The sequence below is a fragment of the Danio aesculapii genome, chromosome 22 (assembly GCF_903798145.1).
Source record: "Danio aesculapii chromosome 22, fDanAes4.1, whole genome shotgun sequence".
Lineage (NCBI taxonomy): Eukaryota > Metazoa > Chordata > Actinopteri > Cypriniformes > Danionidae > Danio > Danio aesculapii.
The window spans coordinates 21,067,475-21,084,501 of NC_079456.1; the positions used below are offsets into that span (position 1 = coordinate 21,067,475).

At 36.2% G+C, this 17,027-nt stretch overlaps 1 protein-coding gene across 1 annotated transcript; it reads left to right on the top strand.

Annotated features, from left to right (window-relative positions):
• Window positions 1–312: 312 nt before the first annotated feature.
• LOC130216381 (nuclear factor interleukin-3-regulated protein-like) lies at window positions 313–11,472 on the top strand. Its single transcript, XM_056448275.1, has 2 exons — window positions 313–570; window positions 10,178–11,472. Exon 2 carries the CDS (start codon window positions 10,305–10,307, stop codon window positions 11,088–11,090), a length of 786 nt encoding a protein of 261 aa, XP_056304250.1. The 5' UTR covers window positions 313–570; window positions 10,178–10,304; the 3' UTR covers window positions 11,091–11,472.
• Window positions 11,473–17,027: the final 5,555 nt, after the last annotated feature.

Below are 17,027 nucleotides of genomic sequence, written 5' to 3' on the forward strand. Positions count from 1 at the left end.
CAACCTCAGAATGAGCACAAGTGCCTAATTTAGATAATTTTAGATCTTTTCATAACACATCAAACTCCCTTAACTTTCCTTAATTTTTCATTTAGAGCTTTCATATCTTTAGTAAATGTATAAAGATGAGCAATAAAGACCAGGTCAAGGGTGAAAGGAGACAATTATCTGACCTTCAGAATTTCTCATAGGAACAATCAGTAAGACAGACCTTTTTTTTTCATAAGCACACAATCACACACCCACTGAAAGACGTATGTGAGGGACATGTGGGCCACGGTGTAGACCCATCGGCTCGGTGTTAAAACACAGACAGGGGCATGTGGGCTGATCTCATAAAGAGGCGAACAGACAGCCTCTAACTTTTAATCACACTTCACACCAAAGAGAAGCCACGAGTCAGAGAGGAGAGCTTTTAATCAACACTGCGCAGCAGGTGAGGCGCTCGGGGTCACACTCAGAAAGACAAGGGTTTGATGTGTGGACAATCGGCTGGTTCCTGTAATGAAGAGCATCCTTCGTCATGTCTAAACTGGGTGACCGGACGAGGATCTGTGAGAAGCTGTGAAGGTAAGGGACCGGGGGTTTTGTGTGTCCATTACTGGTCATCTTTGAACTCTCTTATGAAGGTGTTAGGTAATAACCAGAAGGAAGAGGAAAAAAAAAAAACTTCCTTTAACTTTCTCTAGAATTTGAGATGAGTTCAATTGAGTGATATATATATATATATATATATATATATATATATATATATATATATATATATATATATATATATATATATATATATATATATATACACGTATATATATATATATATATATAAATGGCGCTGGCCTTACTTTAACGAACAAGATATTTACCTAAAGCTTCCTCAGACACACAAACTAGTATAACACAAACATATTCGTCTCAACACGGCTCAAACGCGGTGGGTGATGTGGACACCGAACCGTATAAACTCTTGTTTGCTGTAACCTTTGGTTTACTGCCATTGCAAGCCTCAGATTTTCTAATCTCAGACTGAAAGCATGCACTGAATTATTCAGTACACAAATGTGTAAACTCTGCAATATCAGGTTAAATTGTGTTACTTTTTTGAGAACTACTTTGTATTGTAGCATTTTTTATGGTGTTTAATATAATAGTGGTACTGCATATCATGTTATATAAAACAATGCAATTTTGCACTAGTTTTATAAGCAGAATGGATACTGATAGCTTTAGTTTTTTAAAAGTGAAGGATTTTTGTGAGGCTGGTAAATGTGGGTAGTTTTGTAAGGGTGTGTGGTGTGGCATCTTGACGATGACTTCAAGTAAAGATTAGATAAGTCATGTCTGATGTAACCGCGGCTTGCATTGTGTCTTTCTGCATCTTATGCCAAGCCTATAATTAATTGTGATTGTAAATTGATTCATAAACCTCAAACACCAGTTTGCGTAAAATGTGATGTCAGATGAGACTGGCGAAATCTGATCGTCCAAACAAAAGACTTGTCACGATCAATAGATCAAATGCATGTATAGTAACTAATAATAATACAGAATCTTAAAAGGATAGTTCACCTAAAAATGACAATGTACTCACGCTCAAGTAGTTACAACACTTTACGTGTTTCTGTCGTCTGCAGAACATTTGAAAAAAGCTGATAACCTGTAACCATTGACATGCATAGTAGGAAAAACAAATACTATAGACGTCAACGGTTATCAGCATTCTTCAAAATATTTTCTTTTGTGTTCAACGGAAGAAAGAAACTCTAACAAGTTTATAACAAGTACAGGGAGTATAAATGATGCTGAGATTTTAATTTTGGGGTGAACTGACCCTTAGATATTAGTAAATTTCAAGCCACAACATTTAGTAAAATCTTTTAATCATAATAGTTTTAAATCCTGTATTACTGACTGAAGTTTAATATATTTTAAACATTGGGATACATGAAAAACAATGAATATCTGCAATGCAACAGTATAATGTCAAGGAATGAAACCTTTTTTTAACAAACAGATGTTATTTTTTATATGAAAACATCAGAAGCTCTTATTTAAAAAACAACTGAGAAAAAATAACATAACTTATAATAACGATAGGCCAGGAAACAAAGATGTACAGAGAAGCAGGTGGTGAGGGCAAAACGCAACAGATTGGACGCCAAAAAGGAGAAGTCTAAGAGTTTGTTACTGAAAAGCACCATCTAAACTTAGAGCGTCAGTAAGAAGCAGGTGCAGGCCTGACTGAGGCCTCTGGGGGCCTTCAGACTTACAACTACAGTCATCGAAATATGGATTCGATACCATTTAGCAAATGCTGCTGACTACAAACATTATAAAAGCCATCGAATATTTCAGCTGTTATTTTCCTGGAAAAAAGATGGCATGTTGACCATCTGTTACAACGTGCCGAAATTGAGGTTTATACTATTTGGGCAGCAACAACACCACAGAATGTCTTTGATGTTCTGTTTGTTTTGAGTACAATTTAGACTAGAATGCAATTAAAATCTGTTATTTTTATATTCATATGTCCAATGGACATTATCAGCAACTTTCAAACTGTTTCACATAATTTTTTTTTTCTCTTTTAAAAAAAAAAGAAGCTTTTTAACATTACCTTAAAGAGTACTGCATTTACATAATATATATTATACATATAATATTATATATTTTGATACAATATATCTAACATTTTGTTTCAAATCAAAACTTTTCAAAGTTGTCCTAAAACTATTGAACAACACCTATTCTTGCCTTTGGACAATTTTAATAAACATTTTTGATCCACTACAAATGTTGACTACTATATATACAGTTGAGGTCAGAATTATTAGCCCCCCTGTTTATTTTTTCCCCCAATTTCTGTTTGACGGAGACATTTCTAAACATATAGTTTTCAAGACACTTTTAAACAGCTTAAAGTGACATTTAAAGGCTTAACTAGGTTAATTAGGTTAACTAGGCAGGTTAGGGTAATTAGGTTATTGTATAACGATGGTTTGTTCTGTAGACTATCGAAAAAAAATACAGCTTAAAGGAGCTAATAAATTTGACCTTAAAATGGTGTTTAAAAAAATTTAAAACTGCTTTTATTCTAGCTGAAATAAAACAAATAAATCTTTCTCCAGAAGAAAAAATATTATCAGACATACTGTGAAAATTTCCTTGCTCTGTTAAACATCATTTAGGAAATATAAAAAAAAATAAAAATAAAAATAAAAAATTCAAAGGGGGCTAATAATTCTGACTTCAACTGTATATATAAAAATATACACTGTAAAAAAATCCGTAGTTTTATGTTTTTTTCCTGCAGCTGGTGTGCCGGAAAAAAATGTAAAATAACGGCCGTTAAATTACAGAAATTTAACGTAGAATAACAGACGTTAAATTACAGAAATGTCCTTAATTGAAACTTCTGATAAATTTCTGTAATTTAACGATTGTTAAGCGTCACCCCAGCTGGCGGAACCCCCCACCCCCAAAAAACGTAAAATTTCAGGTTTTTTTACAGAAAATATATATGGGTTGTTGCCATGACGTTGCATTTTCACTGTCACACATGACATCAATTAATATAATTAGTATGGAAAATGCACTAAATGGTTACGCATTTCATTATCTTCATTATCATGGCCCTCTTCTTATAAAAGCTGCTGTGGTATTACATTTTTACAAATCTCAGTCCTATGACTATCTCAGACATAGGCATGGGATAACTATTTTCAAGGTATATCGTGGTTTGGAAAAGTCAAGGTTTTAAAAGGTAAGATTTTTTATTAATGTTTTTTTTTGTTTGTTTGTTTGTTTGTTATTTAGGAAACAGTATCTCCAAGATATCCAAAAATAGTGTTTTAAATTGTAAAGAAAGCAGTGTTTCTGAAACTAATGAAGACAGCAGAAGTCAATGATTCATTTGAATTAACCTGACATGTTTACTGCTCCAAAATATTTGTAATGTTTCTTAAAGTTTCTCAATGTTTTCTTATTTTTACCCAGACATTTAAAAAGAATATATTTTAGAGCAGTAATCACAATACCATGAAACCGTGATATTTTATCCAAGGTTATCAAACTTACGCATGGCCCATGCCTACTCAGACATAGCTCAATTAATTATAGATCTTATATTTTAAAAAGAAAATTGTAAAATCATAAATGAATAACTCACGACTCATTTTACAATTTACGTCCTCTGGTTTGATACTATTTGCTAATTTAAACCGGCAAATCCACTGAAAACTTAAATTTGTTTAGGGACTTCATTCATCATGTGACTGAAGCCCATGACGTGCACATTCAGGTTTCGTCTCAGATTTTTTCACATGTTTATCTTTTTGGAACCAAAATAAAATTGTTACGTTATATTGTCCTTTGGTGACCCATACATAATTTAGGAAATATTTTAAGAAAGAAAAAAAAATCAAAGGGTTTATTTAGTTTATTTACTATATTTAGTTGAAGTCAGAATTATTAGCCTACCTTCAAATTTTTTTCTTTTTTAAATCTTTCCCAAATGATGTTTAACAGAGCAAGGAAATTTTTACAGTATGTCTGATCATATTTTTTTCTGGAGAAAGTCTTATTTGATTTATATTGGCTAAAATGAAAGCAGTTTTTAATTTTCTAAAAATCATTTTAAGGTCAAAATTATTAGCCCCTTTAAGCTATATATTTTCGACAGAACAACCCAAGTCAGAACAAACCATTGTTATACAATAACTTGCCTAATTACCCTAACCTGCCTAGTTAACCTAATTAACCTAGTTAAGCCTTTAAATGTCACTTTAAGCTGTATAGAAGTGTCTTGAAAAATATCTAGTCAAATATTATTTACTGTCATCATGGCAAAGATAAAATAAATCAGTTATTAGAGATGAGTTATTAAAACTATTATGTTTAGAAATGTGTTGAAAAAATTTTCTCTCTGTTAAACAGAAATTGGGGGAAAAAAATAAACGGGAGATAATAATTCTGACTTTAACTGTATATAAACTGTATATATTCAGCTGTATAAAAGTATAAAAATCTGTAATAAAACCTGAGAGTTACAGGTGTTAATCCAATTGGAATTAATAGAATTTATTTAAATTCTTTTGAATTTTTTTACTTATGATTTACTTTTTCTTGCTTTAATTTTCACTTAATACATAGATACATGTTTACAATAGTTAAATAGGCATACTTATGTTTAAATCTACATAATTCTGAATTATAAATGTGTGAGACATGGGAAAATGGCTAAACAAGAAAGTAGAACAAATAATTGTAGAAATGAATACAGTATTAAGTACCTAAAGACACTTCATACATGAAGCATAGTATTTTTCCATTTTTATATCTCTTTAAAAATGTATTAAATACAAAACAAATAAAACGGTGGTGTTAAACCATTTCCAAAGTTTCATTCCCTTTGAAAAACTTTTAATTCATTCCAGACTAAATCCCATATGCAGTATGAGGGTTAACTGTTGGACAGACAGATAATTAGACCGATTTTTATATTTGTGCATGCCACACTGCAAGGCGAATTGCATTTTAAGAGCCTTTCTAGTTTTCTGACTAACTTCTATTCATTGTATACTCACACAGGAAGGGGAAAAGCATGTGAACAACTTCTTTTGACTTTCTCTTTGTGTGCATGTGCGTGTGTGTGTGTGTGTGTGTGTGTGTGTGTATCTGTGGCACAGCGACAAAGCAGGCAGAAAGTATATTTAGCTACACAGAATGTCACCATCACCACACCTAAACTGCTAGCATATGCTATGAGTGCATGTCCGCATTAGCAGGCTGGCAGACAACAAAAAAACACCCACAATTAGTACGCAAAGCCTATCACAAATTTACCTTTCCCCAGAGAAGGGCTTTCGAAATCTGTTAGATGTTTAGCAACAAACAGATTTGGTTGAAACTGCCTGTAAGATGCCAGCCAAAAGTAAGCAAGTTGTGTAAAATGCATGCCAGTTTCACATATTACTAACTGCAGAAAACAAGCAGGGTGATATTACTGGCTACAAGACTCACTATGGAGGTCTTATAATCATGAAATATCCGAAACACAAGGTGAGAACTTGTGACTGCATCTTAATGCTTATGTGTTAACAAAGGAGGGCAGATGTGTCGATGTGAAAGAACTCATAAATTTGACACTCAAATAGCACTGCTGATAACCATCCAGCCATTTAAAACGTTTGCACCTACACTTTGACACATCACTAAGAAATGTTGACTGATAAAGAGAATTAGGTTAGTTTTGGAGTAGAACCGCATGTTGCTGTGGTTAGCTCACCACTGTGGCCCACAAAATGATTTAAAAAAAGGGGGGTTGATTGCTAACTAACACTAGCTCTTGATCATTTAAATCATAAGTCTCAAACTCAATTCCTGGAGGGCCGCAGCTCTGCACAGTTTTGCTCCAACCCTATCAAACAGCTGATCCGAGGTGATCAAAAGAGTCATAAACACCTTCATTAGTTGGATCTGCTGTGTTTGATCAGGGTTGGAGCAAAACTGTGCAGAGCTATGACCTATGATTTAAATTATTTTTCAATACAAATTTAGTCAATGGAAATTCTCGCACCTTACAACCACACATTCATAAAGGTGTTAAGTGCAAGAATTTCCACTGACCAATTTAAATAAAAATGTATTGAGTAGGGGCTAAACTTGAGATAAATAAATGTAAAGAAACAATATCCATTCTGAGGGATCTATCCATTATATACTTATAAACAAGGTTAGTATTAAAAAACAAACCAATAATGTACTTAATGAAGGAATGCAGGGTCAGTGGTTAAGATTTGTGCTTGCCCTACCAAAATTTTCACTGGCCCAACCAAAAATAAGTTGTCGAAATAATGTGTCAAAAGCTAAACATAATTGAATACATAACCTTTTTATTCAGCATAAATTGAAATAGAACTGACTATTAAAATATATATAATTGTGATTAAACTAAATTTGAAAAAAAAAAATCTAATTATTTATGTAAATAAGCAAAAAGGCACACACCCACAGACATTGTCACCAAATATAAAGAGGGGAAGAGGCTATGAGAAGGCAGATTTTCTCATAGTCTCATTTCAGCTGTCAAGTTTTGTAAAAATCTGTCGAATTAATCATTCTATTAAAAAAACATTGGCCAGAAGTTTGCATTATAGGCTTAAATTATAGAGAGAAATAACAGATGAAGCGAGACTGCAGTCAGATCATGAAGCAGATCAATGTTGATCTTTCTTTTGAGGTGCCAGTGCAGAAATGAACAAAACAACAGGCCTAATACAAAATATTATAAGATTAAAATATGGAAAAACTATCAGATGGTAATATCTGTTTATAACGGATTAACAGCACTCTGTAATATTTCAGGATGCTTTCACTTTCATATTAGACATGAAATACACATTTACCGGTAGGAATGACATCCCATCCTACTCATATTACTCTCTTCATATAGCAGTATATGTAGCTATTACATATCCTTAATTCACTGTGATATAGCCTGGTTCGTTAGTTTGTTGGATCGTATTGTTTTCTCACTACAATTGATTCACTCCAGAGTTTGTTTCAATCAAGCCGAGACTACCTCATTCAGGTGGATTGACTTGGTGTGGATCCAAGCACATTTGCAGGATTCACATATACAAAACAAACCGCGCTAACTGGGCAAACGAGACAAATTCCGAAACAAATGTCTTGGTGTGAAAGCACCTGAAGACTGTATTTGCACGCAATTGACAAACAGTTGCAGCCAAATTAAACTAGTGACAAGGCAGAACTGGCCCAATCGGGTCAGTAATGATGCCGTCTACTGTTCCGAGCGTATCGCACGCTGGCCTTGTGCCATCAGGCAGTCCTTATTGTTGAGTCCTGGAATGACACTTTTGGGGGCCAGCCTGTAAACCAGCATCACCCTTCTCTCTCAACCAACCAACCTGATAATTGCTAATCTAATGCAATTTTTTTAAAGAAATGTGATGAAATGACAGCTAGCTTTTTGTGTGATCTGGGTCATTTGATCAGGTTTAGTAGTTTGATCACTTCAGTTTCTGTTTTCATGCTATGATTCGTAGCTGACCAGTACTCTTACCACGGCCAATGCCGATTCTGCATGCTGAATCGAGCAAACTGACACCTGATGAAAGAACCGAAGGGGTTATGTTGGTGTAACCCAGACGGGAGTGAGGATTATGGGGTTTGTAACTAGTGGATAGTTATTAGGAGAGGTAAAGCTCAATCCACTGGCCTCAAGAAGATGATGCTTGGGGCAAGTTTGAGTTGAATTGAATGGGTTGGTGCCGTGACCCAGATGGAAATGCATGTTAGAGGGGTGAGTATAATGGAGACCAGCTAATTTAAAAAAGCCAAATAAAACCATTGCGTTTGTGATCGCCCACTTTTTCAGAAGCAATGGATCTGGAAGTATTGTTTTTCCAATTTATTTTTATTCCCTATTGGGATTAAAAAATGTGTTATAATGAAATTATTATTCAACAAGTTTCTCATACGTCTATTTGACAAAAAAAAGTTTGATTTGAAAAAGAGCACTGGTATGTTCTTCTAGAAACCTAGTTTGTCTCGTACAAACCTGAAAATCTGTTTCACACCATAATACAGCTGAATTTGTTTGCACAAACATGCATGCTAACAATGGTCAGAGTAGCACCACATAATAGGCTCGGTCTCATAGCCGTGGTTTGAGCGAACGTCCACAATTCACTGCCTCCCCACCAAGACCACGCCCTTCTTCTGCTACATTCAACAAACACACAAGGTTTCATTGATGCGTAGCTTGGCCTAAGTCTTTTGTTTTAACTATGTAGTAAATGCACATGCACCTTGCTGTCACGCTCTGAGCCCAGATTCCCAGCTCATAAAAAGGCAGAAAAGATAAAAGAAATGGACGAACAGGATGTGGTTAGCCTGCATCAAAACCCACTCACTCTGTTAACTTGGAGAAAGGTTCTGATGAGAGAAAAAAGAAACCACAGCGAGGGAGGGGTTTGCTGAACGAATCGCACACAGCGCAAGACCTCAAGGTCTGCGCAAACCATGATGCTACTGTGGAGATTCTGATCATGCATTTGAAATGATTTAGTTTGCTATGCTTGTAAAAATGTGTCAATTTTGCACTACATATAGAAAAGGTGCAGTTAGATAAACTCGTATAGAAAACTAGAACTAAAATGATGGTTTCTTAAAGGTATAGTTCACCCAGAAATAAAAAAAATCTGTCATGATTATCTCAATGTGCACTTTGACCAAACCTTTACGAGTTTCCTTTACTTTCTGCTGAACACAAACCACAATAATATCGGGTTTGCAAAATGACACATGCATTGAAATTGTGTTACTTATTGCATGACTGAAGTCTTCACAAGTGTCCAAATGATACCTAATGATGTAGTTCAGTAGGTTTATGCTGTTAAGAAAAATAATACAGGAGATCCACACAACAAAGTGGAAGGAAATTATGTTTCTAACCTTTCGTCTGGAAAGGAAGCTAAGATTAACAAGTGTCAGCACAGAGACCAAATACAATGTGTCAATGACATCAGACGGGAAGCAGATCCTTACAGTTGGTAGCATAGTGTTTGGTCGCATTAGATCTCTCTGTGCCTCACAGTCAATCATTCCTCCTTTGGTAACCCACTAAAAGATGGCCCTATAGACAGTGTGGGGGTTCCTGGAACCCCAAGTGGGATGATTTGGTTTTCCACCGTGTCTGAATCACCCCAGTGGTCACACTTATGTCAAATTTTGCACACGCCTCCAACATTGACAACACTTCATTGTCACTTCATCATCAGGCTGTTGCTGTTAACCTAGCTCAAGCATTTTAAGCACAGGCTAATACTAATACACAGAGAAATGTAACTGCAAAAATTGTTAATACTTTAAAGTAACAAGAGTGCAGCTACTCAACTAACTAGCACTACACAACACCAGTCACCACAAGGGGATTTTTTTTTTGTTGTTGTTTTGTTACCTCGTGTATTCCTCTAATGACAGGAACATTTCAGAGCTGAGTTCATACAATGAACACCTGTGGCCAAGTTGGTCTCTAGTAAGCTGGGTAAAGTTCAAGCAGTTCAACACTCATAACTTCTTGCTGATTGTATTGATTACAGCTCAACCAGCAAGACCACCTGCAAAAGAAATAACTGTGCTTTTTTTGTTATAGGTTAATCACCTGCTGATGGTATGACTGGGAAGTGCGACTGATATCTGACTAACTTCAGGTGCCCCACACAGAAAGAGAGCAGGTGCATCTTGAGTAAAAGCAATCAGAAAAGCCCTAACTGGTGAAAATGGAGTCTGCTTTCTCACAAATAAGGTGGGACCATGAGGGAGAGTCTGAAGAAATGTCTCTGCGAGCTATGGGATTGCGCCGCAAACGGGAATTCATTCCCGAGGACAAGAAGGATGCCATGTACTGGGAGAAACGCCGCAAGAACAATGAAGCGGCAAAGCGCTCGAGGGAGAAACGAAGGGTCAGTGACTACATGTTAGAGACTCGATTGGTTTCTCTGAGTGAGGAAAATGCTCGTCTACGAGCCGAGCTGTTGGCACTGAAGCTTCGATGTGGTATGCTCAACCCTGGGACCCCCTACTCTCCATCTCAAAGGGCTCTATCTCAGCTTCACGCTTTGGCACCACAACCTCTGGTTTCCTGCCCAGACAAAGACCTCTCTTGGGGCAGAAGACAAGACAGAGAGACTTCCAATCTGTCAGGGATCCAACAGTCACCCATCTGTCTAGGTACTCATCCAGGATCAGCATTCCTGCCCACACACCCAATGGCCATGCGAAGAAATCACCCCTATTTCCTAGACTTTTCAAGTGTCCATTCTCCTACAGCCACACCTCTACTCTTTCCTCCGCACCTCAGCCCACCAACCACCACATGGGCAGGACGGCCTTTGCTTCAGCCTGGGAACCACAGGATCTTGTCAGATGAGGAGGGTGAGCAGCAGGTACCTGCAGATTCCAGTTCTGCACTGCCTCATAAACTGAGACTGAAGACGCAAACCTCACAGTTCAAGGACAATGGAGCCAAATCGACATCTCCCATCCCAGTGTACTTGTCAGATTGAAAACAAACCCTAGGCCAGAACAACTCAGCAGTTGTGAGTCATAAGTATGATGAACATTGGCTATTTTCCAGGAAGTTTGTTGTAAATAGTCTCGATGAAAAAAAGAAAAAAAAACTGTTCTAAAGGTCAAAGTTTCTAAAACGGATTTGAAGAGTCAATATTTCCATTATTGTTGAGGAAAGAGGCAAGCCTTTAATTATATAATGGCACCTATGCATTTCCAAGTACTGGAAATTTGTAATTTGTTTTTGTACCCTTTATGAAGACAAGAATAGAGTACAAGAAGAATAGCATAATAAATTAAGACTTGACCCATTTAGGACTCATCAGCCCTCAACTGAGCATGTGCAACGTCCAATGCACTATAATTTTAACTCTTTTAACATGCATTTTAAGGTTTTTTTATGCATCTTTTCATGCATTTGGCAAAAAACATGAATATAAAGATTCTTAATGGCCTAAAAATTATGTTAACCAGCAAATCAGATACATGCAAAAGAGACCAAAATGATATCTTAAGGAAACTGACCATGTCTCAGAGTTAAAAAGGTGGTGTTGCAGTACTGACAAGACTTCTTGTTTGTCTATGTCATTTCCATTATGTGAATCACAGGTGTTTGATATGGTTCTCATGCTTTGACAGGTGTTCATGCTAATGTTATGTCATCTGTGATCAAAAAAATGGCTTGCTTGTATTTGAAAAAAAGTGCTGCAAATATTGTGATATTGCTGTCATGAACAGGGACGTTGCTAGACAAAGCTCTACTGGGGCAAAAAATATTTAAGAAATCTTTTGTATGAATAATAATTTCATTAACATGAAATTCTACAGACAACTCTATAGAACACAAAAATTATGTTATAATTAGAATTTTCTGTTGTCTTAGACTTGACACATGGCAATTAAGTAATTAAGCGGCAATTTAAATATTATTAAAACTTTAGTTTTTCAACTTGCAAAACTCACTGCATGCTGTCACCTCTTACACCGGTTTCACAACGCATGAGCGGCACGTGAGCAGCAAGTACATTTTTCGGTGCGTTAACAACGGAGACTTGCACCGGGAGAAGAGCAGCGCGTCAGTGTCCAGCAGGAGCGGTGTGTAAGGCGCGCGGGTATGGTTTTATGCGCATATGCAGAGATGTGTCAGTTTGCCTTTTGACTAAACACATTGCTTTTACCAGCATTGGTTCACTTGCACATAGAGATTAACGTCTTTATCGTGGGATTACCACTCTTAATAAACACGCATGTGAAGTCAATCATATCTCAAACCATTTACTGGGGCACTGGTGATTTTTACTGGGGCACGTACCCCAGTAAATTGGGTCTAGCAACGCCCCTGGTCATGAATATTTTAATATTATTCTACATGTGTACCGTGCCTTAACATAGTGTACCAGCTGTAAACTAGCCTTAATATTTTTACATGGAAACTAACTGACTTTGTCAAAAAGTAGCTTTGTTCCTGTGAACTCTTGAGATTCTCAATTTTAACAAGTGTTTTATTTTCTTTTTTACAATCAGTAGCTTACCTCTTTAACTGTTGAAGCCAAACCACTTCCATATTCAGTATTACAAGGGCTTTCATCATATTTCAGAGCCATTCTAATGAGTCATTGGACTGATTTGAGCTTGTTCATTATAACCTGAAGTCTTTTCTGTCATGTTGAGCACCACTTATGTTATGAAAGCCATTTTTTCATCTTTCTAGTTATGTTCAGGAATGACTTGTCTATGCTAGCAGTTATAGGAGTTAGCGACCATAGCTGTTGACATGTGATGTGATGATTAACAATAGCCTATACCTAAAACAGTCGAACTTGTCGACTGACAACTCATTTTCTTTTAGATATAGCATACATGTTTGAAAGAAAATTGTCCTACATTTACAACTCATTTAGCAACTTATAAAAAATATATATTTTTAATGAATTCAGAATGTAATTTTTATTTTTAATAAAAGCCAGGAAAGCTTAGGCCTACTGTGTTTCCCTCATCAAGTCACCTCTTTTTAGTTATCTGATTACTACAAGCAAATAAATAAATAATCCAAATCTAGTAATTTTACTTAGTCAATTTACCATTTTTATGCTACATAATATGGTACAGTGTCTCACTATAATCCTGTGATCCTGTTACTTGTGTTTTTTTAATTTGTGTTTTATTTTCCTGACAATTTTCTTTAAATGTTATGCAAACTTTTTATACATCATTTTGTCATGTTGCATTAAGTTTTAAATCCATCAGTTTTTAATTTTCACAATAAAATGCCACTGAAAATATCAGCCTTTTGACTTTATTTACTGTAAACAACATTTCAGTCACCAGGCCTGAATGCACATGAATGTTAAGGTTAACATGTGTAACCTGATACAAATCAAAGCCAAATTTCTATATTTAATCATTTTGAATTCAATTACAACTAACTGGCTTAAACTACTTTAAGTTTTCAGTGTCTTGGTGGATAGCCTTATTCTGACAAAACAAACAGTGACAAATTTGCTTTCCTGCACCGAATTGGCAGATAACTACAGAGATTTGAACACCGTTTAACTTCCAAGTGCAAAAAATAAAACACTAACTTTGCATCTAATTCTAGTTTTAGGCTATATGTTGATACAAACACCAACTTAAGAAAAGTGTCTTGTGTGAAAACGTAAGTCATATTGCATTAAGTTTTAAATCCTTCAAAATAAAATGCAATTGAAAATATCAGCCTTTTGACTTTATTGTTAAAAAAAAAACAATTCAGTCACTACAGGCCTGAACGCGGATGAAGCTTAATGTCAGCGTGTGTAACCTAATACACAGGCCAAATTTCTATATTTATTTCAATTACTACTAACCTATTCATCAAACTAATTTAAGTGTTCAGTGTTTTGATGGATAGCCTATTGTCTATTCTGACCAAAACTCTGGCAATTTCAGCAGATGTGTAATATTCAAAGAATTATATAATATAGAAATGCACCCACAAAAGGCAGAAGCTATGTAAGCTCGGTTAAACACTGTCTAACTTTCATGTGCGAAATATTAAATTACTAATTTTACTTCACTTTTAGGCTATATGAAGAGAAGTGTTTTGTGGACACTTACGGTGCATCGAGGCTCTAGATCTGTCGGTTTCAGACCGAATGAATATGTTCTGGCATTGATTGTTTGGCGCGATTTTGCACTCACAATGGTATGAACCATTATAGGGGTTGACAAATGTATATTTATATTATTTATTATTTTATTTATTAATATTATTATTATTTGAAATATAGATTAGCAAACTATTTCTCAGTATTTAAAAGGTCTGACCACCCATATTGTTTTGACGTCAGACGGGCGGTACAAACGTTAATTGGGCGGTCAAAACCTCATAAGTCGCCCTTAGGGTTCGTCTCTTGTGCATCAGTCTCTTTCGTCCTGTTATGAGCGCGCGTCGCTCCTTCACAGAGGGGCTGCTGCGGTTCGAGAGTGTGAAAAGGGGGCCTACATGCAAGTTTCAGCGGCGTATGGTGGTGGGAAAGGGGGAGAGGGGCTTTCTCAGCACTAGTGAGTCATAGTTAATGATAAATCGTGATATCCACAGAATTGCCCGCAAACACACTCAACAAAGTGAAGAGAGCGAGCAACGGCGCGCTTCATACTGTATAGCCTACCACTAAAGGCAAGTGGGTAATTGACTTGCATAACAAACTTGTACACAAAGTAATCTTGCATAACCATGACTTTTTTTTTCATACCTTCGGCTATTTTAGCATTTTTGTTGTTTAGAATTAGATTTGACTGCCACTTCTTGACTGAAACTTCTTCATTTTCGATGAAAGCAACCTGAGAGACGAGGGGAGAGAAGTAGCCTAGTGAAGAAAAATAGGAAGTTAAAGTGTATTGTCTTTGTCTTTTACATCTGTAAACCACATCCTCCAGCACATATTAACTCAATGTTGCAAGTGAATAAGATCTAGTCATGTTTCATGTGCCTATTTTTGTTGAAAATCTATTTCAGACTTTTCTTTTAAGCAGAAGATTATAAACTTCTGCTTCCTCAAATGGCGCTAGCATACAGACTCGATAACAGGCCTAATGTTCAGCTTTACAAAGTAAAATCATTTATAGTTGTGGATTATGACTTTCAGCAGTCATGTTTTTTGTGTAACAAACTATATTTATCCATAATCAATTTCCATAGCAATACGTGGATGTTATTCATTCATTCATTCATTTTCTTTTCGGCTTAGTCCCTTTATTAACCTGGAGTCGCCACAGTGGAATGAACCGCCAACTTATCCAGCATATGTTTTACCCAGCGGATGCCCTTCCAGCTGCAACCCATCTCTAGAAAACATTCATACACACTCATACACTACGGACAATTTAGCCTACCCAATTCACCTGTACCACGACTGTGGGGGAAACCGGAGCACCCGGAGGAAACCCACGCGAACGCAGGGAGAACATGCAAACTCCACACAGAAACGCCAACTGACCCAGTCGAGGCTCGAACAGAAGAATTAAATATGTGAAATAACACAAAAGTTCTAGCAGTGCATTACCTAGGTTTCTACCACAGGGAACATTGTTTCTAACTATTAACGTCAATAAACCCCCCCTCATTCCTTTAAATTTATTAGAAAAAAAAATATCACAAAAAAGTCTAATAATAAGTTAGTGACCAATGAAATTTGAGGTGGGGGTGGATCTGACCTGTCTTATGGGGGCAATTGAGCCATTTTTGGACCATGGCCTGCTTGAGCTCACTGCTAGCAGAATGTGAGATTGATTTCACTTTTTAATATATTTCAATTTAAATATCTTTATATTAAAAATATGTTTGAAATGTATGGATATGTGAAGACGCTTTTTTTTGATTGAGAAAAGACACCTTTTGTTATTATCTATATACAAAAAAAGGGTAGTTTTTCATTTGTTGCCTCAGGGCAACATTGTGCGGTTATCATATGGATGGAAATGTGAAGAAATGTGTAGTTATCACCATTCATTCGTTTTCTTTTCAGCTTAGTTTCTTTATTAATCAGGGGTCACCCCAGTTGAATGAACTGCCTAGTTATCACCACAATATATATTTTTGCTATACTAATACTTACAGGAAATGGATGTTAAAACATTTTGTGGAGGTAAAGAGCAAGATTGAATAGTCTCATTCCTTCTGATAGCAAGCTTGAAGAGTCACATTAGCTATGTTTCCATTGAAAGATGCGAGTTAAACTTTAAAAAATACACAATTCTGCACAGAAATTTATCTTTAACCCTGATGAAACAAACCTGATTAAACTAATTGAGTTATTCAGGCTTGTTTGAAACCTACAGGTAAGTGTGTTGAAGCAGGGCTGGAACTAAACTCTGCAGGGCTGCGGCCCTCCAGGAACTGAGTTTGAAGTTCATCTGGATTCAGCCCACTTGATGGTCATGAATACACAGAAAGGGATATACCAAGATGCAAAGTTTCATATAAAAGAGGGTGCCCAAACTCTGTCCTGAAGGGCCGGTGTCCTGCAGAGTTTAGTTGCCAACCTGCTAATACATTTTTAGTATGCTAGTTAGAGCTGGTTCAGGTGTGTCTACATGGGGTTAGAGCTATTCTCTGCAGGACACCAGCCCACCAGGACCGAGTTTGGGCACTCCTGACTTAAAGCCAAGTGACAAAAATGTGAAAAACTGTTGAGGTTCCACAGTGAATAATAAACATTAGAAAATCATTCAATCGGTACCTCACAGGAACACACAATACACTATTTATGGCTAGTTATTGATGAAATATTACTTGTTGATATTATGTTGAATTAACACTTTTTCGAATGTATTTATGGCTTGTTTGTACCTCATTTCACGTATAACAATGCACAGAAAACCTTGGTGTTTTAGTGCCCTAATAGCACGTTGTTGACCTGAAAGGAGGTGGGGGGAGGACATTTTATGATTGA

Excerpts from the sequence above, each read along its gene's own strand:
- LOC130216381 (XM_056448275.1), top strand. The coding sequence starts at position 10,305 with ATGGAGTCTGCTTTCTCACAAATAAGGTGGGACCATGAGGGAGAGTCT.